The sequence below is a fragment of the Falco punctatus genome (assembly GCF_963210335.1).
Source record: "Falco punctatus genome assembly, contig: scaffold_286, whole genome shotgun sequence".
Classification (NCBI taxonomy): Eukaryota; Metazoa; Chordata; class Aves; order Falconiformes; family Falconidae; genus Falco; species Falco punctatus.
The window spans coordinates 1-25,573 of NW_027660105.1; the positions used below are offsets into that span (position 1 = coordinate 1).

At 67.6% G+C, this 25,573-nt stretch overlaps 3 protein-coding genes and 2 long non-coding RNA genes across 8 annotated transcripts; 4 read left to right on the top strand and 1 right to left on the bottom strand.

Moving 5' to 3' along the window:
* The first annotated feature begins 314 nt into the window (after nt 1–314).
* On the top strand, nt 315–5,529 carry LOC308058000 (intercellular adhesion molecule 5-like). The gene is made up of 5 exons (XM_080412003.1): nt 315–433; nt 3,176–3,439; nt 3,531–3,818; nt 4,074–4,334; nt 5,352–5,529. Exons 1-5 carry the CDS (start codon nt 376–378, stop codon nt 5,486–5,488), a joined length of 1,008 nt encoding a protein of 335 aa, XP_080268129.1. The 5' UTR covers nt 315–375; the 3' UTR covers nt 5,489–5,529.
* A 5,059-nt stretch (nt 5,530–10,588) lies between these two features.
* On the top strand, nt 10,589–16,981 carry LOC308057996 (intercellular adhesion molecule 1-like). Its single transcript, XM_080411998.1, has 7 exons — nt 10,589–11,480; nt 13,255–13,524; nt 14,262–14,573; nt 14,660–14,926; nt 15,067–15,345; nt 15,443–15,685; nt 16,295–16,981. The coding sequence occupies exons 1-7, from the start codon at nt 11,429–11,431 to the stop codon at nt 16,507–16,509; spliced, it is 1,638 nt and encodes a 545-aa protein (XP_080268124.1). The 5' UTR covers nt 10,589–11,428; the 3' UTR covers nt 16,510–16,981.
* On the top strand, nt 16,981–25,437 carry LOC308057997 (intercellular adhesion molecule 1-like). 4 transcript variants are annotated; one of them, XM_080412001.1, is made up of 6 exons: nt 17,093–17,291; nt 18,694–18,836; nt 18,924–18,963; nt 21,226–21,504; nt 23,620–23,862; nt 24,936–25,437. In XM_080412001.1, exons 1-6 carry the CDS (start codon nt 17,234–17,236, stop codon nt 25,094–25,096), a joined length of 924 nt encoding a protein of 307 aa, XP_080268127.1. In that variant the 5' UTR covers nt 17,093–17,233; the 3' UTR covers nt 25,097–25,437. The 4 variants fall into 4 exon arrangements, with proteins under 4 accessions (XP_080268125.1, XP_080268128.1, XP_080268127.1 ...); XM_080411999.1 differs by lacking the exon at nt 18,694–18,836 and having other exon boundaries at nt 16,981–17,291; XM_080412000.1 differs by having other exon boundaries at nt 17,094–17,291; nt 18,694–18,963.
* On the top strand, nt 23,876–24,928 carry LOC308057998. Its single transcript, XR_013925585.1, has 3 exons — nt 23,876–23,997; nt 24,051–24,765; nt 24,858–24,928. It is a non-coding gene; the product is annotated as an uncharacterized lncRNA (long non-coding RNA).
* LOC308057999 lies at nt 25,242–25,567 on the bottom strand. The gene is made up of 2 exons (XR_013925586.1): nt 25,486–25,567; nt 25,242–25,454 (listed from the first exon to the last, which is right to left on the bottom strand). It is a non-coding gene; the product is annotated as an uncharacterized lncRNA (long non-coding RNA).
* Between the last annotated feature and the right edge of the window lie 6 nt (nt 25,568–25,573).

A 25,573-nucleotide genomic window follows, 5' to 3' on the forward strand; every position in this document is an offset into this window, starting at 1 on the left:
CCCCCCCATTTCTGCAACCCCTTTGAAGCCCCCCCCTCCATTTACCACCCCCCTGCCCAGCAGGGCTGTGGGTAACCAGGATTTTTGGGGCCACCGTGGCAGAGGGGCTTGAGCCCCCCCCCCTCAGCCCCCCCCCCCCCCCCTTTTCGTGCCTCCCCCCCAGCATCCGCCCCCCAGCACCAGCAAAACTGTTTCGGGGGGAATTTTCCTCACCGGCTTTTACCCAGAACTGTTTTTTGGGGGTGTCAGCAATTGGGGGGGGGGGGGGCACAGTCGCTTTGCGTGGCCCCCCCCACCCCCCCCCAAGGCGGAAAGGGAGGAAATGTGGTAACACTTCCCGCGGCGTTCCCGCTCCCGGCAGTGCCGCGCCGGACGATGGGGCCCCGCGGGAAGTGGGGGGCCGTGGCCCTGCTCTGCTGCCTGCTGTGGGGGGGTGAGTCTGGGGGTCCCCCGCCCCCCCCCCCACTTTGGCCAAGGGGGCAAATGGGGGATACTGGAACCGCGCCGGGGGGTCACGTGGCGGGGGTGGGGGGGGTGGGGGGGCCGGTGGAAGAGGCTGGGGGTGGTTTGGGGGGGCCTGGTGGCAGCCCCCCACCGTGGGGGTGGTTTGGGGGGGCTGGGGGGGGGGGCGGCGGGGGAGTGGGGGGGGTGGTAGCCCCATCCGGGGGGGGGGAGATGGCTAACGGGGGGCGCGTCCAGCTCACCGGGACCCCAACCGGGTCCTGGGGGCGTCGGAGACCCCAACCGGGTCCTGGGGGGACCCCAACCGAGTCTGGGGGGGACCGGGGACCCCAACCGGGTCCTGGGGGGATCAGGGACCCCAACCGGATCCTGGGGGGACCCCAACCGAGTCTGGGGGGGACCGGGGACCCCAACCGGGTCCTGGGGGGATCAGGGACCCCAACCGGATCCTGGGGGGACCCCAACCGAGTCTGGGGGGGACCGGGGACCCCAACCGGGTCCTGGGGGGATCAGGGACCCCAACCGGATCCTGGGGGGACCCCAACCGAGTCTGGGGGGGACCGGGGACCCCAACCGGGTCCTGGGGGATCAGGGACCCCAACCGGATCCTGGGGGGACCCCAACCGAGTCTGGGAGGGGCTGGGGCCCCCAACCGGGTCCTGGGGGGACCCCAACCGAGTCTGGGGGGGACCGGGGACCCCAACCGGGTCCTGGGGGGATCAGGGACCCCAACCGGATCCTGGGGGGACCCCAACCGAGTCTGGGGGGGACCGGGGACCCCAACCGGGTCCTGGGGGGATCAGGGACCCCAACCGGGTCCTGGGGGGACCCCAACCACGTCTGGGGGGGACCGGGATCTCGACCGGATCCTGGGGGGATCGGGGACCCCAACTGGATCCTGGGGGGATCGGGGACCCCAGCCGGATCCTGGGGGGACCCCAACCGAGTCTGGGGGGGACCAGAGACCCCAACCGGATCCTGGGGTGACCAGGGACCCTAACCGGATCCTGGGGGAACCCCAACCGAGTCTTGGGGGGACCGGGGATCCCGACCGGATCCTGGGGGGACCAGGTACCCCAACTGGATCCAGGGGTAACCAGGAACCCCAACTGGGTCCTGGGGCAACAGGGGACCCCAACCAGGTCTTGGGGTACCTGGGGACCCCAACCAGATCCTGGGGGGACTCTAACCGAGTCTGGGGAGGACCGGGGACCCCAACTGGATCCTGGGGGGACTGGGGACCTCAACTGGATCCAGGGGTAACCAGGGACCCCAACGAGTCCTGGGGGGACCAGGGACCCCAACCGAGTCTGGGGAGGACCAGGGATCCCAACCGGATGCTGGGGGGATGGGGGACCCCGACCGGATCCTGGGGTAACCAGGGACCCCAACCGGGTCCTGGGGGGACTGGGGATCCCAACTGGATACTGGGGTGTCCAGGGACCCCAACCGAGTCCTGGGGTAACTGGGGACCCCAACCAGGTCCTGGGGTGACTGGGGATACCAACTGGATCCTGGGGTGTCCGGGGACCCCAACCAGATCCTGGGGTGACCTGGGACCCCAACTGGATCCTGAGGTGACCTGGGACCCCAACCGGGATCCTGGGGTAATCAAAGACCCCGACCGGGTCCTTGGGGGACCCTAACCGGATCCTGGGGTGACCAGGGACCCCAACTGGATCCTGGGGGGACCCCAACCGAGTCTTGGGGGAACCAGGGACCCCAACCGGATCCTGGGGTGACTGGGGATCCCAACTGGATCCTGGGGTGATCGGGGACCCCAACCGGGTCCTGGGGTGACCAGGGATCCCGACCGGATCCTGGGGTGACCTGGGACCCCGACTGGATCCTGAGGTGACCTGGGACCCCAACTGGGATCCTGGGGTAATCAAAGACCCCGACCGGGTCCTTGGGGGACCCTAACCGGATCCTGGGGTAACCAGGGACCCCAACTGGATCCTGGGGGGACCCCAACCGAGTCTTGGGGGAACCAGGGACCCCAACCAGATCCTGGGGTGACTGGGGATCCCAACTGGATCCTGGGGTGATCGGGGACCCCAACCGGGTCCTGGGGTGACCAGGGATCCCGACCGGATCCTGGGGTGACCTGGGACCCCGACTGGATCCTGAGGTGACCTGGGACCCCAACCGGGATCCTGGGGGGACCCCAACCGAGTCTTGGGGGAACCAGGGACCCCAACCAGATCCTGGGGTGACTGGGGATCCCAACTGGATCCTGGGGTGATTGGGGACCCCAACTGGGTCCTGGGGGGACCCCAACCGAGTCTTGGGGGAACCAGGGACCCCAACCAGATCCTGGGGTGACTGGGGATCCCAACTGGATCCTGGGGTGATCGGGGACCCCAACTGGGTCCTGGGGGGACCCCAACCGAGTCTTGGGGGAACCAGGGACCCCAACCAGATCCTGGGGTGACTGGGGATCCCAACTGGATCCTGGGGTGATCGGGGACCCCAACCGGGTCCTGGGGTGACTGGGGATCCCAACTGGATCCTGGGGTGATCAGGGACCCCAGCTGGATCCTGGGGTGATCGGGGACCCCAACCGGATCCTGGGGTGACCAGGGATCCCAACCAGATCCTGGGGTGACTGGGGATCCCAACTGGATCCTGGGGTGATCGGGGACCCCAGCTGGATCCTGGGGTGATCGGGGACCCCAGCCGGATCCTGGGGTGACTGGGGACCCCCTCGTAGGGGTGCTGGGTCCTTGCCACGTCTCCATCTCCCCGGAGGAGCCGACGGTGGAATTCGGCTCCGCTCTCCTCCTCAACTGCACCAGTTCCTGCCGAAACTACAGCCAGTTGAACTGGGAGGTCCCCGTCACCAAACTGGGGAGCTCAGGACCCGGCTGGGTGTCCCTCAGCATCCCCAACGTCACCGAATGGACCCTGGAGCTCCAGTGCTTCGGCAATTTCGGGGAGCAGCGGAGCATCGCCAATACCACCCTCCGTGTTTATCGTAAGGGTTGGGGGAGGGGCGCATTGGGGGGGGGGGGGTGTCCCAGCACCCTCCCGGTTACCCCCCTCCCCCTTTGTCCTTCCCCCCACAGGGCTGTGGCCCCCCCAGATTGACCTGGAGGAGGGTGACCTGGTGGCGGGCAAAGAGGCGCGTGTCACCTGCAACGCGTCCGCTCGGGTGTCCCCCCCCGACCCCCCAAATGTCACCCTGACTTTGGGGGGGGGAGGGGTCCCCCCCAGCACCCACCAAGGTCCCTGGGTGGAATCGAGCTTTACGGTGCAACCGGAGCAGGATGGTGCGGAGGTGACGTGTCGGGTGACGTTACGGCTCCGGCACAGGACGGTGGGCACCAGCACCACGGCCAGGCTGAGGGTCTGCAGTGAGTGTGGGGAGGGGGCTTGGGGGGGGTTGGGGGGGGCTTGGGGGGGCTGGGGAGGGGGGTGGGGAAGCCCCTGGTGGCTGGAAAATTGGGTGCTGCTGGCACAGCGTGGCACGAGTGCTGGTGCCCCGCGGTGGGGGTGGTCTCGGGGTGGGGAGGGGTGGTCTCAGGGTGGTCTCAGGGTGGGGAGGGGGCACCCAACCAGGCTCTGGTGCCCCCCACCCCCCCACCCCCTTTTTTTTTTTTTTTCCCCAGCTGCCCCCCACGATGTCCAGGCGTGGGCACCGCGCGACGTCTTCACCGCCGGGGAGAACGTGACGGTGCTGTGCCGGGCACTGGGGACCCCCCCCCCGGGGGTCTGCTGGGTGCTGCCCACCAACGCCAGCCGGCAGCTCTGCCCCCCCGGGGGCACCGTCACCGTCCCGGCCGCCCACCGGGCGCACGCGGGCACCTACCGGTGCCTGGCACGGAACCGCTGCGGCGTCGGCACGGCCACCGTCCACCTGCGCTTCCAAGGTGGGGGGCACCGGCGGTGGGGGAGGGGATGGGGGGGGGGCACCTCCTGGGGGGGCCGATCCTGGGGCCCTGTGATGCTGATCCCAGTGCCCGGCCAGTCCCGGTGCCCAGTGTTACCGATCCCAGTGCCCAGCGCTGCCAATCCCAGTGCCTGGTGATGCCAATCCCAGTGCCTGGCGCTGCCGATCCCAGTGCCTGGCCAGTCCCGGTACCCAGTAGTGCCAATCCCAGTGCCCAGCGCTGCCGATCCCAGTGTCTGGTGATGCCAATCCCAGTGCCTGGTGATGCTGATCCCAGTGCCTGGCCAGTCCCGGTGCCCAGTGTTGACAATCCCAGTGCCCAGCGCTGCCGATCCCAGTGCCTGGCGATGCTGATCCCAGTTCCCGATGTTGCCAATCCCAGTGCCTGGTGCTGCCGACCCCAGTGCCTGGCGATGCCGATCCCAGTGGCCGGCGATACCGATCCCAGTGCCTGGCTAGTCCCAGTACCCAGTAGTGCCAATCCCAGTGCCTGGTGCTGCCGATCCCAGTGCCTGGCGATGCCAATCCCAGTGCCTGGCGATGCTGATCCCAGTTCCCCGTGTTGCCAATCCCAGTGCCTGGCGCTGCCGACCCCAGTGCCTGGTGATGCTGATCCCAGTGGCCGGCGATGCCGATCCCAGTGCCTGGCTAGTCCCAGTACCCAGTAGTGCCAATCCCAGTGCCTGGCAGTGCCAATTCCAGTGCCCAGCGCTGCCGATCCCAGTGCCTGGCGATGCCAATCCCAGTGCCTGGCAGTGCCAATCCCAGTGCCTGGCAGTGCCAATCCCAGTGCTTGGCGCTGCCAATCCCAGTGCCTGGCGATGCCGATCCCAGCGCCTGGTGATGCCGATCCCAGCACCTGGTGATGCCGATCCCAGTGCCTGGTGTTGCCAATCCCAGCGCCTGGTGATGCCGATCCCAGTGCCCGGTGATGCCGATCCCGGCGCCTGGCGATGCCGATCCCAGTGCCAGGCTCACCCCCCTCCTCCCCCCGCAGGATCCCCCCGCAGCCCCCTGATCCCACTGGTGGTGACCTTGGCCGTGGGCACCGTCCTGGCTCTCCTGGCGATCTCCTGGTGGTTCCAGCGCTCCCGGAACTGGAAGCCGATGCTGGAGGGATCCCGGCCTGGCTGATCCCGGTTGATCCTGGAAGCCAACAGCGATTTCCCGACGTGTTTCTGTGTCTTTTTCCCATTATTTCCTGGTGCGAGGGCGGTGCCGGGAAGGAGGGGGGGTGCAGCGGCTCCGGGCATCGCTCCCGGCTCCTTGTACTGGACGGAAAATCCTGGGGCACGACGGGGCACGGCCCTTTCCTGGCATTCACGTGGCTGAGCGTTAATGAGCCGCCTTCGTTAATGAGCCGCCTTCGTTAATGAGCCGCCTTCGTTAATGAGCCGCCTTCGTTAGGGGGAGGTGAGGCCACGTTGGGATCCAGTGGCTCACTGGCTGCCCGTGGGGCTCATGGTGAGCGTGCAAGGGGGCTTGGGGTGCACAACAGCCGTGCAAGGGGGCTCATGGTGAGCGTGCAAGGGGGCTCAGAGCGCACAACAGCCGTGCAAGGGGGCTCGTGGTGAGCGTGCAAGGGGGCTCATGGTGAGCGTGCAAGGGGGCTCGGGGTGCACAACAGCCGTGCAAGGGGGCTCATGGTGAGTGTGCAAGGGGGCTCAGAGCGCACAGCAGCCGTGCAAGGGGGCTCGTGGTGAGCGTGCAAGGGGGCTCAGAGCGCACAGCAGCCGTGCAAGGGGGCTCGTGGTGAGCGTGCAAGGGGGCTCAGAGCGCACAGCAGCCGTGCAAAGGGGCTCGTGGTGAGTGTGCAAGGGGGCTCAGAGCGCACAACAGCTGTGCAAGGGGGCTCAGAGCTCATGGAAGCCGTGCAAGGGGGCTCGTGGTGAGCGTGCAAGGAGGCTCAGAGCGCACAACAGCCGTGCAAGGGGGCTCAGAGCGCACAGCAGCCGTGCAAGGGGGCTCGTGGTGAGCGTGCAAGGGGGCTCAGAGCACACAGCAGCCGTGCAAGGGGGCTCAGAGCTCACAACAGCTGTGCAAGGGGGCTCGTGGTGAGCGTGCAAGGGGGCTTGGGGTGCACAACAGCCGTGCAAGGGGGCTCGTGGTGAGCGTGCAAGGGGGCTTGGGGTGCACAACAGCCGTGCAAGGGGGCTCATGGTGAGCGTGCAAGGGGGCTCAGAGCGCACAGCAGCCGTGCAAGGGGGCTCGTGGTGAGCGTGCAAGGGGGCTCAGAGCGCACAACAGCCGTGCAAGGGGGCTCAGAGCGCACAGCAGCCGTGCAAGGGGGCTCGTGGTGAGCGTGCAAGGGGGCTCAGAGCGCACAGCAGCCGTGCAAGGGGGCTCGTGGTGAGCGTGCAAGGGGGCTCAGAGCGCACAGCAGCCGTGCAAGGGGGCTCGTGGTGAGCGTGCAAGGGGGCTCAGAGCGCACAGCAGCCGTGCAAAGGGGCTCGTGGTGAGTGTGCAAGGGGGCTCAGAGCGCACAACAGCTGTGCAAGGGGGCTCAGAGCTCATGGAAGCCGTGCAAGGGGGCTCGTGGTGAGCGTGCAAGGGGGCTCAGAGCGCACAACAGCCGTGCAAGGGGGCTCAGAGCGCACAGCAGCCGTGCAAGGGGGCTCGTGGTGAGCGTGCAAGGGGGCTCAGAGCACACAGCAGCCGTGCAAGGGGGCTCAGAGCTCACAACAGCTGTGCAAGGGGGCTCGTGGTGAGCGTGCAAGGGGGCTTGGGGTGCACAACAGCCGTGCAAGGGGGCTCGTGGTGAGCGTGCAAGGGGGCTTGGGGTGCACAACAGCCGTGCAAGGGGGCTCATGGTGAGCGTGCAAGGGGGCTCAGAGCGCACAGCAGCCGTGCAAGGGGGCTCGTGGTGAGCGTGCAAGGGGGCTCAGAGCGCACAACAGCCGTGCAAGGGGGCTCAGAGCGCACAGCAGCCGTGCAAGGGGGCTCATGGTGAGCGTGCAAGGGGGCTCAGAGCGCACAGCAGCCGTGCAAGGGGGCTCGTGGCGAGCGTGCAAGGGGGCTCAGGGCGCACAGCAGCCGTGCAAGGGGGCTCGTGGTGAGCGTGCAAGGGGGCTCAGGGCGCACAGCAGCCGTGCAAGGGGCTCGGAGCTCACCATGAGTGTGCACGGGGCTGGCGCTGCTGCTCCGTGCCTGGGGACGAGGCCACCGTGGCCGGGAGCCCCCGGTGCTGGGGGCGGGGCACGGGGGAAGGGGGGGCAGATCCTGCACCGGGGGTCACATCCTGACCAGGGGTCACGTCCTGTACATGGACACTGTCCCGCACCGGGGTCACATCCTGCACGGGGGCCCTGTTCCTGCACCGGGGCCGTGTCCTGCCCAGGGTCAGTGTCCCCAGCTCGGTGCTGGCCGCTGGGACAGGACCCTGGGACAGGACCGTCCCTCCCGCTGCGAGGCCGCGGTGGCACCAGCACCATGGCCCCCTCCCCGCTGTCCCCCGTGTCCCTGTGTCCCCCCATGTCCCTGTGTCCCCATGTCCCTGTGTCCCCCCCATGTCCCTGTGTCCCCCTGTGTCCCCCCCCATGTCCCTGTGTCCCCCATGTCCCTTTGTCCCCCCCATGTCCCTGTGTCCCCCATGTCCCTGTGTCCCCCCCATGTCCCTGTGTCTCCCCCATGTCCCTGTGTCCCCATGTCCCTGTGTCCCCATCCCTGTGTCCCCCCCATGTCCCTGTGTCCCCATGTCCCTGTGTCCCCCCATGTCCCTTTGTCCCCCCCATGTCCCTGTGTCCCCATGTCCCTGTGTCCCCCATGTCCCTGTGTCCCCATGTCCCTGTGTCCCCCCCATGTCCCTGTGTCCCCCCATGTCCCTGTGTCCCCCCCCATGTCCCTGTGTCCCCCCATGTCCCTTTGTCCCCCCCATGTCCCTGTGTCCCCATGTCCCTGTGTCCCCCCATGTCCCTGTGTCCCCCCCCATGTCCCTGTGTCCCCCCCATGTCCCTTTGTCCCCCCCATGTCCCTGTGTCCCCCATGTCCCTGTGTCCCCCCATGTCCCTGTGTCCCCCCCATGTCCCTTTGTCCCCCCATGTCCGTGTGTCCCCCATGTCCCTGTGTCCCCCATGTCCCTGTGTTCCCCCATGTCCGTGTCCCCCCATCCCTGTGTCCCCCCCCATGTCCCTGTGTGTCCCCGTGTCCCTGTGTCCCCCCATGTCCCTGTGTCCCCATGTCCCTGTGTCCCCATGTCTCTGTGTCCCCCCATGTCCCTGTGTCCCCCCCTTGTCCCTGTGTCCCCCCATGTCCCTGTGTCCCCCCATGTCCCTATGTCCCCCCATCCCTGTGTCCCCCCCTTGTCCCTGTGTCCCCCCATGTCCCTTTGTCCCCTCCATGTCCCTGTGTCCCCCATGTCTCTGTGTCCCCCCCATGTCCCTGTGTCCCCCCATGTCCCTTTGTCCCCCCCATGTCCCTGTGTCCCCTCCATGTCCCTGTGTCCCTCATGTCTCTGTGTCCCCCCCCATGTCCCTGTGTCCCCCCATGTCCCTTTGTCCCCCCCATGTCCCTGTGTCCCCCCCATGTCCGTGTGTCCCCCATGTCCCTGTGTCCCCATGTCCCTTTGTCCCCCCATCTCTGTGTCCCCCCCATGTCCCTGTGTCCCCCCCATGTCCGTGTGTCCCCCATGTCCCTGTGTCCCCATGTCCCTTTGTCCCCCCATCTCTGTGTCCCCCCCATGTCCCTGTGTCCCCCCCATGTCCGTGTGTCCCCCATGTCCCTGTGTCCCCCCATCTCTGTGTCCCCCCCATGTCCCTGTGTCCCCTCCATGTCCCTGTGTCCCCCATGTCTCTGTGTCCCCCCCCATGTCCCTGTGTCCCCCCACGTCCCTTTGTCCCCCCCATGTCCCTGTGTCCCCCCATGTCCCTGTGTCCCCCCACGTCCCTGTCCCCCATGTCCCCTGTGTTCCCGGTCCCCCCTGTCCCTGCCATTCTGCCCCCATGTCCCCCACGTGTCCCCCCTGTCCCCCCATCCTTGTCCGTGGCCTCCAGCCCCTGGCAAGTCACCGGCCACCGAGGGATTCTGGCAGGAGCTGGACCAAGGCCACCGGCACCGGCACCACCGCGGTGGGGGACGAAGCCAACTGGGAACAGCCAACTGGGAGCGGGGGACACCATGGGAATGTCACCAGCCGAGGTGAGACGAGGATGCGGGTGGCGGAACCTCGGGGGCAGAAGTGAAACCCACGGCGTGAGAAACTACGTTGGACTTTCCACCCCCACCCCCCATCCCCCCCCACCCCCCTCAGCACCGGAGCCGGGGCAGCGGTGACAGGGACAGCGCCAGGGGTCCTTGTCACATCTGGAGCCTTCGGTGCCTTCTGGATGCTTCTGCCGAGGAAAAACCCATCCAGACCCAACGTGCCAAAACCGATGCCGGCGCCGCGGCTCTGCCACCCATTTGGCAAAGACGGGTGGGCCGTGGCGCCCAGCCCCCCCCCCCCAAGTTCCCATAGGCCAAAAAAAAAAAAAAAATTCCCTCGGTCAAAAAGAGGATAGAAATGAGGAAGCTGGGGGTGCTGGTGCTGAGCTGGTGCTGGGCATGGGATCACGCGCCGGGCGGTGGGACAGGACAGCGTGGGTGCCTAACGCTCAGCACCTTTGGTTTGGTCCCATCCTGCACCCCCCGGGTGGCTTCTCTCTCAGCCGGTGGTGCTGGCCCTGAGCCCCTGGCACCGGTGCTGGGCAGGGGGGACGGTGGGGCACCGAGGACTGGGGCAAAGCTGGGGAGGGCAGGGGGCAGTGGGGCAGTGGGGCAGGGGGTTGGGGGGCATAGGGGCGAGGGGGCGGTGGGGCAGGGGGGAGGGAGCAGTGGGGCAGGGGGCTGAGGGGCCGGGGGCAGTGGGGCAGGGGGCAATGGGGAGCAGTGGGGCAGGGGGCGGTGGTGCAGGGGGCAGTGGGGAGCAGTGGGGCAGGGGGCAGTGGGGCAGGGGGCGGTGGGGGGCGGTGGGGGGCGGTGCGGCAGGGGGCGGTGGGGCAGGGGGCAGTGGGGAGCAGTGGGGCAGGGGGCAGTGGGGCAGGGGGCGGTGGGGGGCGGTGGGGGGCGGTGCGGCAGGGGGCGGTGGGGCAGGGGGCAATGGGGAGCAGTGGGGCAGGGGGAAGTGGGGGGCGGTGGGGCAGGGGGCGGTGGGGCAGGGGGCAGTGGGTGGCAGTGGGGCAGGGGGCGGTGGGGCAGGGGGCGGTGAGGGGCGGTGGGGCAGGGCCCCCCCCGGGCAGCCCCTTCGCCGCGGGGAATCCCACCGGCCGCGGCCCCGGAATTCCCCCGGGAGCGGGGGGGGCTGGGCTGGCGCCGAGCGCATAAAGCGCCGCCGCGCGGGGCTGCCCGGCAGAGGGAGGGACCGAGCGAGGGACCGACCCGCCAGGGGACCGACCGACCGACCGACCGACCGACCCACAGACCGAGCGACCGAGGGACCCATCGAGGGACCGAGCCGGAGCCGTCCCCGTGATCCCGGAGAGCCTGAACCGACCTTCCCGGTGCGCACCGAGAGCCCGGCAGGATCCTCCCTGGGGAGCTGGAACCGACCGATCCCGGAAAGCCCGATCGGAGCCATCCCGGTGCTCCCGGGGAGCCAGAACCGAGCGATCCTGGAGAGCCTGATTGGATCCATCCTGGTGCTCCCGGGGAGCCAGAACCGACTGATTCCGGGGACCCCTAACTGACCGATCCCGGAGACCCTGACTGGATCCTTCCCGCTGCTCCCGGGGACCCTGAACTGACCGATCCTGGAGACCCTGACTGGATCCCCTCCCGGTGCTCCTGTGGACCCTGAACTGACGGATCCCGGGGACCCTGAACTGACAGATCCCAAGGACCCTGAACCGATCTCCCATTGCTCCCGGGGATCCTGTGCTGATCCACCTCGCAGAGCCCAACCGGATCCTTCCCGGTGCTCCCGGTGAGCCTGAGCCGACCCTCCCCGGTGTGCACTGGGGACCCCAGCCGGATCCATCCCAGAGATTCCCAACCAGCTGGTCCCAGAGAACCAGACTGGTCCCAGCCCGGTGCTGCTGACCCATCCCAGTGCTCCCAGTGGATCGAGCCCACCCGGTGCCGGTACCAGCACCCACCCGCGCCATGCGCCCCGCGGGGCTGCCGCTGGCCCTGTGCGCCTTGGCTGTCATCGCAGGTGAGGGGACACGGGGGACACGGGGCTGGGGGGGGGGGGGGGTCGGGGGTCTGGTGACCCCCTGGCATGACCCCGGCGCGGAGCCACGAGGCCGGCACGAGCGCGTTGGCACGAGCGCGACGGTGTTGTGGTGAACGTGTTGGTGCAAGCACAGACGTCTCCTCGTGACCTTGTCACCAGGAGTGACTCACACCAGCATGGCACCATGGGGAGGGGGGGTGGGGGGGTGGGGTGGGGGGGGTGGGGGCAGATTTGGCACCGTTGGGTCCTGCTGGCACCAGGAGCCAGTGGGGGGGCCAGGGTGGGGGTCCCAGCTCTGTCCCAGCACTGGGGACCTGTGGGGTGGCCAGGACGGGGGTCGCGGATCTGTCCCGGTACCAGGTGGGGTGGCCAGGGTGGGGGTCCTGGATCTGCCCTGGCATTGGGGACCTGTGGGGTGGCCAGGACGGGGGTCGCGGATCCATCCCAGCACCCAGTGGGGTGGCCAGGGTGGGGGTCCTGGATCTGCCCTGGCACTGGGGACCCGTGGGGGGGCCAGTGTGGGGGTCCCAGCTCTGTCCCAGCACTGGGGACCTGTGGGGTGGCCAGGACGGGGGTTGCAGATCCGTCCTGGTACCCGGTGGGGTGGCCAGGGTGGGGGTCCCGGATCCGTCCTGGCACCCAGTGGGGTGACCAGGGTGGGGGTCCCATATCCATCCCGGCACCAGGGACCTGTGGGGTGGCCAGGACGGGGGTCCCAGATCCGTCCTGGCACCAGGGATGTAGATCCCCAGGGATGTAGATCCCCAGGGGTGGCTCCAGCTGTTCCCAGCTGCTGCCTGCTCCATCCCGGTGCCCACCCCCCCACCCCCCATGTCGGGTTTTTCCTGGGAAAGCTGCTCTCCCGCAGCCCCCCGGAGTGACTCAGCACCGCTCAGGTGGGGGATCCCCCAGCTGTCAGGATCCCTGCCAGGATCCCTGCCCCTTTTCCGGAATAACCCGCTGGCAGGAAGGGAACAGCCAGAGCCAGAGATCCCTGCGGGATCCAGGGATTGCGCAAGGACCGACAGGACCTTGATCGACGCTTCCAGATCCTTCCCACGCTCGACTGCCGGGAATGGCGCAGGGGCTGTGACGGAGCCAGGACCCCCACCCTGGCCACCCCACTGGGCGCTGCGACGGAGCTGGGACCCCCATCCTGGCCCCCCCATGGGTCCCTGGTGCTGGGACAGAGCCGGGACCCCCACCCTGGCCACCCCACTGAGTGCTGCGATGGAGCTGGGACCCCCGTCCTGGCCCCCCCATGGGTCGCCGGTGCCGGGACGGATCCAGGACCCCCACCCGGGCCACCCCACATGTCCCCAGTGCTGGGACAGAGCTGGGACCCCCGTCCTGGCCCCCCCACAGGTCCCTGGTGCTGGGACAGATCCAGGACCCCCACCCTGGCCACCCCACGAGTCCCCGGTGCTGGGACAGAGCTGGGACCCCCACCCTGGCCCCCCGCGGGTCCCTGGATCGGATGTGGCTCTGGACACCCCCCTGCCACTGTCACCCAGGGTCTGGTTGTCGGGTTCCAGCTGGAGGGGGGGGCACATCCTGCCCGGCACAGCACCAGCTGCTTCCCGCGGCTCCTGGGGACGAGCCGGGGGTCCCCCCGATCTTCCCTCTGCCAGGGCTGGGGGCGAGCCGGGGGTCCCCTCGACCTTCTCTGTGCCATGTTGGGGCTGGGGGCGAGGTGGGGGTCCCCTCCACCGCCATCCCACCCCCCCACACCCCCCCTGGGTTCTTCCGGCAGCGCCGTCAGAAGCCTTCGAGCTGTCGGTCGAGCCGGCGGTGCTGGTGGTGGAATACGGCGGCTCGATCCAGCTGAAGCTGAAGGCGACCTGCCAAGATCCCAAAGGATCCGGTAACGTGGAAACGTCCATTCGGAAGCAGCTGGTGGCGGCGGGACCTGAGGAGACGGTGGTGGAGCTGCTCAACGTCACCGACTGGGACGCCAGCGTCCTCGGCTTCTACAACTGCCACCAGCAGCGGCAGGTGACCTCCATCCAGCTCGTCCTCTACCGTAAGTCACTGCGGGATCACCCCCACGGGATCACCCCCATCACACCGGGATCACCCTGGGATCCACCCCACCATGGCGGGATCACCCCCACCATGCCGGGATCACCCCCATGGGATCACCCTCTATCACGCCCTGATCACCCCCATCACGCCCTGATCACCCCCATCACGCTGGGATCACCCCCACGGGATCACCCCCAGCATGCTGGGATCACCCCTGTCACACTGGGATCACCCCCATGGGATCACCCCCATCATACTGGGATCACCCCTGTTACAGCCCAATGCCCCCCACCATGCCGAGATCCCCCCTCATCATGCCAGGATCACCCCCATCACACCGGGATCACCCCCATGAGATCCCCCCCATCATGCCAGGATCCCCCCCCCGCTGGGATCCCCCCCCATACCCCCGATCCCCCCCATCACCCCCGATCCCCCCCATCATGCCAGGATCCCCACCACCATGCCGGGATCACCCCCACCACACCCCAATTCCCCCCATCACACTGGGATCCCCCCCATCATGCCGGAATCGCCCCCACCACCCTGGGATCCCCCCCATCACACTGGGATCCCCCCCATCATGCCCCGGGATCCCCCCATCACGCCCCAGTCACCCCTATCACACCATCACACCAGGACACCACCCCCCGCCCCCGCCGGGATCGCCCCCACCACGGCGGGATCCCCCTCCCTGACACCGGGATCCCCCCCCCTCACCCGGGATCCCCCCAGGTGCGCCGCAGCCGGTGCTGGGCCCGGTGCCGCCGCTGCCCGTGGGGCAGAGCCACGAGCTGACCTGCCGCGTCGCCGCCGTCGCCCCCATCCAGAAGCTGAGGCTGATCCTGTGGCGCGGCGGCGAGGTGCTGAGCAACGCAACCTTCCCGGCACAGCGGAGCGGCCTGGGGGAGGCGCGGCTGAGCCACCGGCTGACGGCTCAGCGCCAGGACCACGAGCAGAATGTGACCTGCCAGGCACTGCTGGACCTGGCGCCCTACGGTCCCCGCTTCAACGTCACCTCCACCCCGCAGCGGGTGACCGTCTACGGTAAGCTGGTACCAGCACCAGTACCATACTGGTGTTGGCTGTGCCGCCGGTAGCCAACCGCCTCATCCCGGTGATCCCCCCGGCAGAATTCCCGGAGGATCCCCAGTTGGAGCCCAACATCTACCTGGAGGCGGGCGAGGTGGCCAACGCCAGCTGCACGGTGACGCGCGTCTTCCCCGCGCCGCGGTTCACCATGAGGCTCCTCAACCAAACCCTGGCGCTCACCATCAGCCCCGACGGCCACCGGGCCACCGCCGTGGTGAGCTCCCACCGCCCGGGGGGCTTGGGGCTGGTTTGCACCGTCGCGGTGGGACCGCTGGAGCGGCAGGTGGAGGCCACCATCCACGTTTACCGTGAGTACCGGTGATACCGGCGACACCGGTGCGACCCCCCCGGCGGCGCAGCCCTGGTGCATCGCACCGGGTCATGGTTTCGTGGCATCACCGGATCATCCCGGTGTCATCCCCATCCCCCCCCTCCCCCCCACCTCCAGGTTTTCCCGCTCCGCACCTGAACGTCAGCACCGCCAACCCCGCCGCCGGCACGGAGCTGCGCGGATTTTGCATTTTGCCCCCCGGTCACGCCACCCAGCTCCGGTTGCAGATCCGCGCCAACCCCCACCGCGTCCTGGGGGGCTGGGGAACGTCCCCCCTGCCCTTCATCCTGCCGGTGCGGGAGGAAGATGATGGGATGGAGCTGAGCTGCGTGGCCAAGCTGCCCGTGGGTGGCAAAGCCCTGAAGAGCAGCGCGCCCGTCCGGCTCAACGTCACCGGTGAGAGCGCGGCGAGCCGGTTCCATCCCAGGATGCCGCCGGAGAAATTTCTGGATGGGAAATGATTTCTCATCCTTACCCTGGTCCTTCCCCCCAGCTGGACCCTGGATGGACGATGGGAGCTGCCCCCCCCGGCAGAACTGGACGGAGGGGCAGGATGAGACCCTGCGCTGCTCGGCACGGGGTAACCCCCCGCCCCAGCTGGAGTGCACCAAGGATGGGGACCCCTTCCCCACCGGGGTGCTGCGCCCCGTCACCCGCGCCCACGCCGGCACCTACCGCTGCCAGGCCACCAACCCGCTGGGGACAGCTGTCCGGAGCGTCACCGTCTGGGTGCACTGTGAGTGGGGCGGGGGTCCCGGGGGGTCTCGGGGGGGTCCTGGGGGTCCTGGAGGGCTCAGGGGTCCTGGAGGGCTCAAGGGTCCTTTGGGTCTCAGGGGACCTGGGGGTCTCGGGGGGTCTTGAGGGTCCTGGAGAGCTCAAGGGTCCTTTGTGTCTCAGGGGACCTGGGGGTCTTGAGGGTCCTGGTGGGTCCCAGAGGCTCTTGGGGATCTCAGGGGTCCTGGGGGGACTAGAGGCCCTTGGGGATCTCTGGGGTCCTGGGGGTCTTGGGGTTCCTGGAGGTTCTGGGGGTCTTGAAGTGTCCTGGGGGTCCCAGAGGTCCTTGGGGCACTCGGGTTCTGGGATTCCTGGGGATCCTGGAGGTTTCAGGGGTCCTTGGGGTCTTGAGGGTCCTGGGGGTCCTGGGAGTCTCGAGGGGTCCTGGGAGTCTTGGGGTTTCCAGGGGTCCTGAGGGACTCATCCTGGGGGTCTCATGGTTCCTGGGGGCTCTGGGTGTCTGGGGGCTCCTGGTGGTCTCAGGGTTCCTGGGGGTTCCTGGGTGTCTGGGGGGTCCCGGGATACGGTTCAGCCTGGCTACCAGTGACCCCCCACCCCCTCTCTCGGGCAGCCCACGACCCTGACCTGCTGCTGCTGGTGCTGGTGCCGGTGGCGGTGGGGGTGGGCGCGCTCGCCGGGGTGGTGGGCTACCGCATCTACTACCGCAAGAAGAAGATCCGCCGGTACCGGCTGCAGGAGCAGCAGAAGCGGTTACAGCTGGATGCGCCGAAACCACCGGGATGCTCCGAGGAGACCACGTGCCTCAATGGTCCGGCACAACCATAACCGGGGTAGAGGTGGTGGGGGGGCTTGGAAGCCCCCTACCCATCCCGCTCCCCTGCCCGTGGCCAAGCGCCGCGGCCACCGGCTCCCTCCGGCCGTACCGGTACCACCGGGGGTCCGGCCCGTGCCGCGGCGGGATGGTGGACGTTACGGTGGGACCGCGCCGACCGCCCTCAAGGATGGGGATGTGCCAGGCGGGCACGCGGTTGGCATGCCGGGGGTGGGGGTCAGAAGCCCCCCCGCCCACCCCCACCCCCCATCACGGAGATGCTCCTTTGAGTTCCGGACTTTCATCCCTTGGGAGACCCGAAGCTGGATTTTGGGGAGGGGGCTGAGGGGCTTGGTGCCCCCCGGGGGGGTGGCTGGGTTGAATCCCAGGATTTTGGCGCTGGCGCTGATGCTGGAGGGGAGGAAGGTGGAGAGGCTGGAAGGAGTTGTCGCGACATGTTGCGCCAATAAAGCGCTACTATCACGACATGCTGGGGGTCGAGCAGATATTGGGGGGGGGGGGGGTGTGTCCAGCACCGCCGCCACACCGAGCATGCGCCACCGTAGCCAAACCGCTTCCTTCCTCCCCTGCCGCCATTTCCCACCGCGGCGCTGGGGCCGGGGGGGTGGGATGGAGCTTGGTGGTGGTGAGGGTTGGGGGGCTGCGCCCTGAGTGGGGGCGAGGGGCTCTGGAGGCTGCCCCTCCCCCCTCCCCGGCCGCCCGTGCCCCGGCGTGGCGATGCGTTGGTGCAACCTCCCCGCCTGCGCCTTCGCCGGGATGCTCCTGGCGCTGTGCGGTGAGTGCCGGCCCCGCGTGCTGCCCCATCCCCCCCGCCCAGCCCGGGGGGCCCAGCTTGTCCCACCGCATCCCAGCCCAGCTCATCCCACCCATTCCAGCTTGTCCCACCGCATCCCAGCTCATCCCACCCATCCCAGCTTGTCCCACCGCATCCCAACCCAGCTCATCCCACCCATCCCAGCTTGTCCCACCGCATCCCAGCTCATCCCACCCATCCCAGCTTGTCCCACCACATCCCAGCCCAGCTCATCCCATCCAGCCCAGCTCGTCCCACCGCATCCCAGCCCAGCTCATCCCACCCATCCCAGCTTGTCCCACCGCATCCCAGCTCATCCCACCCATCCCAGCTTGTCCCACCACATCCCAGCCCAGCTCATCCCATCCAGCCCAGCTCGTCCCACCGCATCCCAGCCCAGCTCATCCCACCCATCCCAGCTTGTCCCACCACATCCCAGCCCAGCTCATCCCACCCAGCCCAGCTCGTCCCACCACATCCCAGCTCATCCCACCGCATCCCAGCTTGTCCCACCGCATCCCATCTCAGCTCATCCCACCCATCCCAGCTTGTCCCACCACATCCCAGCTCATCCCACTCATCCCAGCTTGTCCCACCGCATCCCAGCTCATCCCACCCATCCCAGCTTGTCCCACCGCATCCCAGCTCATCCCACCCATCCCAGCTTGTCCCACCGCATCCCAGCCCAGCTCATCCCATCCATCCCAGCTTGTCCCACCACATCCCAGCTCATCCCACCCATCCCAGCTTGTCCCACCGCATCCCAGCCCAGCTCATCCCACCCATCCCAGCTTGTCCCACCACATCCCAGCTCATCCCACCCATCCCAGCTTGTCCCACTGCATCCCAGCCCAGCTCATCCCACCCATCCCAGCTCATCCCACCACATCCCAGCCCAGCTCATCCCACCCATCCCAGCTTGTCCCACCACATCCCAGCTCATCCCACCCATCCCAGCTTGTCCCACCGCATCCCAGCCCAGCTCATCCCACCCATCCCAGCTTGTCCCACCACATCCCAGCTCATCCCACCCATCCCAGCTTGTCCCACCGCATCCCAGCCCAGCTCATCCCACCCAGCCCAGCTTGTCCCATCGCATCCCAGCCCAGCTCATCCCACCCATCCCAGCTCATCCCACCACATCCCAACCCATCTCCCCTGGGACATCCCATGTATCCCAGCTCATCCCCATCCTCCCAGTCCCCCTCCCCAGCTCATCCCATCTGTCCCAGCTCATCCCATGTCTCCCAGCTCATCCCCCTGCACCCCAGCCCCCCTCCCCAGCTCATCCCATCTGTCCCACCCGCATCCCAACCCCCATCCCATCTCTCCCAGCTCATCCCAGCTCATGTCTCCCAGCTCACCCCCCCTCCCATTCCAACAGCACCCACCACCCCCTTCGAGGTGAGGGTGGTGGGCACCCCTTCGGAGGTGGGCTACGGTGGGACGCTGCTGCTGAACTGCTCCAGCACCTGCCCCCCCCCAGGGGGTCCGGGGGGGCTGGAGACCCCCTTGAGCAAGGAGTGGGTGGGTGGGGGGCCGGGGTGGGTCAGCGTGCGGCTCTGGAACGTCACCCAGCCCCGCTCCGATGTCCTCTGCTACTTCTCCTGCCAGGGCCGGAGGAAGGTGGCCACCTTCACCGTCCTGGCCTACGGTAGGAGCCGGATCCGGGGATCTTCCCAAGGGATGGGGAGTGGGGGTGGGGGAGGTGGGGAGGGATGCGCCGGAGGGAATCGTGGAGGGGGTTGGTGGTGGTCCTGGGGAGGGGGAGGGGGGAGCTGGGGGTTGGATCCGGCAGTGCCCGGGTGGGATCCCTGTGGGATGAGTGTCCCCTCTGGGATGAGGATCCCCTTTGGGATGAGCTGGGTGCTGGATCCAGCAGTGCCGGGGCAGGATCCCCTCTGGGATGAGGATCCCCTCTGGGATGAGCTGGGTGCTGGATCCAGCAGTGCCTGGGCAGGATCCCCTCTGGGATGAGGATCCCCTCTGGGATGAGCTGGGTGCTGGATCCAGCAGTGCCCGGGCAGGATCCCCTCTGGGATGAGGATCCCCTCTGGGATGAGGCAGGTGCTGGATCCAGCAGTGCCCAGGCAAGATCCCCTCTGGGATGAGGATCCCCTTTGGGATGAGCTGGGTGCTGGATCAGGCAGCATGTGGACAGGATCCCCTCTGGGATGAGGATCCCCTTTGGGATGAGCTGGGTGCTGGATCCAGCAGTGCCTGGGCAGGATCCCCTCTGGGATGAGGATCCCCTTTGGGATGAGCTGGGTGCTGGATCCAGCAGTGCCTGGGCAGGATCCCCTCTGGGATGAGGATCCCCTCTGGGATGAGCTGGGTGCTGGATCCAGCAGTGCCTGGGCAGGATCCCCTCTGGGATGAGGATCCCCTCTGGGATGAGCTGGGTGCTGGATCCAGCAGTGCCCGGGCAGGATCCCCTCTGGGATGAGGATCCCCTCTGGGATGAGGCAGGTGCTGGATCCAGCAGTGCCCAGGCAAGATCCCCTCTGGGATGAGGATCCCCTTTGGGATGAGCTGGGTGCTGGATCAGGCAGCATGTGGACAGGATCCACTCTGGGATGAGGATCCCCTTTGGGATGAGCTGGGTGCTGGATCAGGCAGCATGTGGACAGGATCCACTCTGGGATGAGGATCCCCTTTGGGATAAGGATCCCTCTGGGATGAGCTGGGTGCTGGATCCAGCAGTGCCCAGGCAGGATCCCCTCTGGGATAAGGATCCCTCTGGGATGAGGATCCCCTCTGGGATGAGGCAGGTGCTGGATCCAGCAGCGCCCAGGCAGGATCCCCTCTGGGATGAGGATCCCCTTTGGGATGTGCTGGGTGCTGGATCCAGCAGTGCCCGGGCAGGATCCCCTCTGGGACGAGGATCCCCTCTGGGATGAGGCAGGTGCTGGATCCAGCAGTGCCCAGGCAGGATCCCCTCTGGGATGAGGATCCCCTCTGGGATGAGGCAGGTGCTGGATCCAGCAGTGCCCGGGCAGGATCCCCTCTGGGATGAGGATCCCCTTTGGGATGAGCTGGGTGCTGGATCAGGCAGCATGTGGACAGGATCCACTCTGGGATGAGGATCCCCTTTGGGATAAGGATCCTCTTTGGGATGAGCGGGGTGCCAGATGCAGCAGTGCCTGGGCAGGATCCCCTCTGGGATAAGGATCCCTCTGGGATGAGCTGGGTGCTGGATCCAGCAGTGCCCGGGCAGGATCCCCTCTGGGATGAGGATCCCCTTTGGGACAAGGATTCCCTCTGCGACGACCCCCCTCCTCTGTGACAACCCCCCCTTTGGGATGACCCCCCCCTCTGGGACTACCCCCCACTCTGGGATGACCCCCACTCTGGGATGACCCCCCCCCTCTGCGAGGACCCCCCCTCTGGGACTAGCCCCCCCTTTGGGACGAGCCCCCCCTCTGGGATGAGCCCCCCCCTCTGGGACGACCCCCCCTTTGGGACGCCCCCCCCCCCCCCCGGGACGAGCCCCCCCTCTGGGACAAGCTCCCCCTCTGGGACTAGCCCCCCCTTTGGGACGAGCCCCCCCTCTGGGATGAGCCCCCCCCTCTGGGACGACCCCCCCTTTGGGACGCCCCCCCCCCCTGGGACGAGCCCCCCCTCTGGGACAAGCTCCCCCTCTGGGATGAGCCCCCCACTCTGCGATGAACCCCCCTCCCTTTGGGACAAGCCCCCCCCCCCCTTTGGGACACACACCCCCCCCGCTCTGGGACTAGCCCCCCTTTGGGACGAGCCCCCCCTCTGGGATGAGCCCCCCCCTCTGGGATGACCCCCCCCTCTGGGACGACCCCCCCCTTTGGGACGAAGATTCCCTCTGGGACGACCCCCCGCCCCGGGTCGCCTCCCCCTCCTTTGTCCCCCCCCTCCAGCTCTGGTCCCCTCGCCCCCCCCCCAGACCTCCCGCAGCCCCTCCTGGCCATCAGTCGCCCCAACGCCACCCAGCAGGAGCCGGTGGCCATCGAGTGCTCGGCCTCGCCCAGTCGCCCCCCCGGGCTGCGGCTGCGCTTGTGCCACAGCCGGCGACCCCCCCAGCCCTGGCACGAGGGTCCCGTGCGCCTGCGCCTGGTGCTGGCCGAGGAGGACGATGGTGCTGAGCTCCGGTGCGAAGCCCAGCTCAGCCTGGGCAACTGGACACGGCGGCGGAGCTCGGCCACCGTCACGCTGCACGTGGCTTGTGAGTTGGGGGGGGGGAGGGGGGAGGCCAGCGAGCAAGGGCAGGGGCAAAGGGCCTTGGCCCTCGTGCAAAACCCTCTGCCCCCGTGCAAAACCCCCTTCCTCGGTGCAAAACCCTTGTGTCCCCGTGCAAACCCAGCCCCATGCAAACCCCTCTGCCCCTGTGCAAACTCCTGCCCTTGTGCAAACCCCTCTGCCCTGGTGCAAAACCCTTGTGCCCCCGTGCAAACCCCTCTGCCCCTATGCAAACTCCTGCCCTCGTGCAACCCCCTCTGCCCCTATGCAAACTCCTGCCCTCGTGCAAACCCCTCTGCCCCTGTGCAAACTCCTTCTGCCCTCGTGCAAACCCCTCTGCCCCTGTGCAAACTCCTTCTGCCCTCGTGCAAACCCCTCTGCCCCTGTGCAAACTCCTTCTGCCCTCGTGCAAACCCCTCTGCCCCTGTGCAAACTCCTGCCCTTGTGCAAACCCCTCTGCCCTGGTGCAAAACCCTTGTGCCCCCGTGCAAACCCCTCTGCCCCTATGCAAACTCCTGCCCTCGTGCAAACCCCTCTGCCCCTGTGCAAACTCCTGCCCTTGTGCAAACCCCTCTGCCCTGGTGCAAAACCCTTGTGCCCTCGTGCAAACCCCTCTGCCCCTATGCAAACTCCTGCCCTCGTGCAAACCCCTCTGCCCCTGTGCAAACTCCTTCTGCCCTCGTGCAAACCCCTCTGCCCCTGTGCAAACTCCTTCTGCCCTCGTGCAAACCCCTCTGCCCCTATGCAAACTCCTGCCCTTGTGCAAACCCCTCTGCCCCTGTGCAAACTCCTTCTGCCCTCGTGCAAACCCCTCTGCCCCTGTGCAAACTCCTTCTGCCCTCGTGCAAACCCCTCTGCCCCTGTGCAAACTCCTTCTGCCCTCGTGCAAACCCCTCTGCCCCTGTGCAAACTCCTGCCCTTGTGCAAACCCCTCTGCCCTGGTGCAAAACCCTTGTGCCCCCGTGCAAACCCCTCTGCCCCTATGCAAACTCCTGCCCTCGTGCAAACCCCTCTGCCCCTGTGCAAACTCCTCTGCCCTCGTGCAAACCCTCTGCCCTGGTGCAAAACCCTTGTGCCCCCGTGCAAACCCCTCTGCCCCTATGCAAACTCATCCTGCCCTTGTGCAAACCCCTTGGCCCTGGTGCAAAGCCCCTCAGCCTCGTGCAAACCCCTCTTCCCCTGTGCAAACCCCTTGTGCCCTGGTGCAAAATCCTTCTGCCCCAGTGCAAACCCCTCAGCCTCGTGCAAACCCCTCTGCCCCAGTGCAAAACCTTTGTGCCCCCGTGCAAACCCCTCTGCCCTGGTGCAAACCCCTCTGCCCTGGTGCAAACCCCTCCTCCCCTGTGCAAAACCCCTTGTCCCTGTGCAAAACCCTTCTGCTCCTGTGCAAAATCCTTCTGCCCTAGTGCAAATCTCCTTGTCCCTGGTGCAAAAGTCCCTCAGGCCTGGTGCAACCCCCTTCTGTCCACCTGCAAAACCCCTTAACCCCGTGCAAAACCCTTCCGCCCTGGTGCAAAGCCCCTCAGCCCAGTGCAAACACCACTTACCCTGTGCAAACTCCTTCTGCTCTGGTGTAAACCCCTCTGCCATGGTGCAAAGCACCTCAACCTTGTGCAAACCCCTCCTCCCCTGTGCAAACCCCTTGTGCCCTGGTGCAAAATCCTTCTGCCCCAGTGCAAACCCCTCAGCCTCGTGCAAACCCCTCTGCCCCTGTGCAAAATCCTTCTGCCCTCGTGCAAAGCCCCTCAGCCCTGTGCAAACCCCTCCTCCCCTGTGCAAAACCCCTCGTCCCCGTGCAAAACCCTTCCGCCCTCATGCAAAACCCCTTGGCCCTGGTGCAAGCCCCTCAGCCCTCGTGCAAAGCTCCTTGCGCCCCCGTGCAAAAGCCATCCACCCTCGTGCAAAACCCTTCTGCCCTTGTGCAAAGCTCCTCGACCCCGTGTAACACCCATCCTCTGTGGTGCAAAGCTCCTTGTCCCTGGTGCAAAGCCTCTTGCCCCTGGTGCGAAACCCCTCAGCTCTTGTGCAAGACTTGGGTGGTGGGTGATGCTGGGGTGGGGGAGGGGAGGAATGACCCCACCTCCCACCCCCACCCCCACAGACCAGCCACGGATGGACGATGGGAGCTGCCCCCCCCGGCAGAACTGGACGGAGGGGCAGGATGAGACCCTGCGCTGCTCGGCACGGGGTAACCCCCCGCCCCAGCTGGAGTGCACCAAGGATGGGGACCCCTTCCCCACCGGGGTGCTGCGCCCCGTCACCCGCGCCCACGCCGGCACCTACCGCTGCCAGGCCACCAACCCGCTGGGGACAGCTGTCCGGAGCGTCACCGTCTGGGTGCACTGTGAGTGGGGCGGGGGTCCCGGGGGGTCTCGGGGGGGTCCTGGGGTCCTGGAGGGCTCAGGGGTCCTGGAGGGCTCAAGGGTCCTTTGGGTCTCAGGGGACCTGGGGGTCTCGAGGGTCCTGGTGGGTCCCAGAGGCTCTTGGGGATCTCGGGGTCCTGGGGGCTCTGGGGTCCTGGGGGGACTAAAGGCCCTTGGGGATCTCAGGGGTCCTGGAGGTTCTGGGAGTCTCGGGGTGTCCTGGGGGTCCCAGAGGCTCTTGGGGCTCCTGGGGTTCTCAGGGTTCCTGGGGGCTCTGGGGGTCCTGGAGGGCTCAAGGGTCCTTTGGATCTCAGGGGTCCAGGGGGTCTTGGGGGGTCCCAGGGGGTCCTGGAGGGCTCAGGGGTCCTTTGGGTCTCAGGTTTCCTGGGGGTCTTGAGGGTCCTGGCGGTCCCAGTGGCTCTTGGGGATCTCAGGGGTCCTGGGGGTCTCAGGTGTCCTGGGGGTCTCGGGGGGTCCCAGGGGCTCCTGGAGGTCTCGGGGTCCTGGAGGTTCTGAAGGGTCTTTTGGGTCTCAGGGGACCTGGGGGCTCTGGGGGGTCTTGGGGGGACTAGAGGCTCTTGCGGATCTCTGGGGTCCTGGTGGTCCTGGTGGGTCTTGGATTCTGGGGGTCTCGGGGTGTCCTGGGGGTCCCAGACGTCCTTGGGGCACTCGTTCTGGGATTCCTGGGGATCCTGGAGGTTTCAGGGGTCCTTGGGGTCTTGAGGGTCCTGGGGGTCCTGGGAGTCTCGAGGGGTCCTGGGAGTCTTGGGGTTTCCAGGGGTCCTGGGGGTCTCATCCTGGGGATCTCAAGAGTCCTGGAGGTCCTGGTGGTCTCAGGGTTCCTGGGGGTCTCAGGGTGTCTGGGGGGTCCTGGTGGTCTCAGGGTTCCTGGGGTCTCAGGGTGTCTGGGGGGGTCCTGGTGGTCTCAGGGTTCCTGGGGGTCTCAGGGTGTCTGGGGGGTCCTGGTGGTCCTCAGGGACCCTGGGGGTCTGGGGGGTCCCAGGGTACGGTTCAGCCTGGCTACCAGTGACCCCCCACCCCCTCTCTTGGGCAGACCAGGACCCTGACCCGCTGCCCCTGGTGCTGGCGGTGCTGGGGGTCCTGGGCACCCTGCTCAGCATCGCCGCGATCTACCGCCTCTACCACCGCAAGACGAAAATCCGCCGGTACCGGCTGCGGCAGCGGCAGCGGCAGCTGGAGATGAGGCCATTGTAGCCCCCCCCCCCCCCCCAAAAAAAAAGAATCCGGGGTCCCCCCCTGCACTTAGCCCCCTACCCCCCCTGGCCACGGGCCGTATTCTGCCCCCAGGGCCAGCAGTGCAGCCCCCATCTGTGCCCACTGCTGGGGCTGGGGGTGCTGGGGGGGCGGGTGACCCCTGGAATGGTGACCCCCACCCCACGCCCATCATCGCAGCCTCAGGCTCCCCTCCAGGGGCTGGGGCTGGGGCGGGGGTGGCAAAATGTCTCTTAATGGCTGGGCTTTAGTGGGCCGTACTGGGCTGTACTGGGCTTTAGTGGGCCGTACTGGGCTGCACTGAACTGTACTGGGCTGTACTGGGCTGCGTTGAACTGTACTGGGCTTTATTGGTCTGTACTGAACTGTACTGGGCTACATTGAACTGTACTGGGCTTTATTGGTCTGTACTGGGCTGTACTGAACTGTACTGGGCTGCATTGAACTGTACTGGGCTTT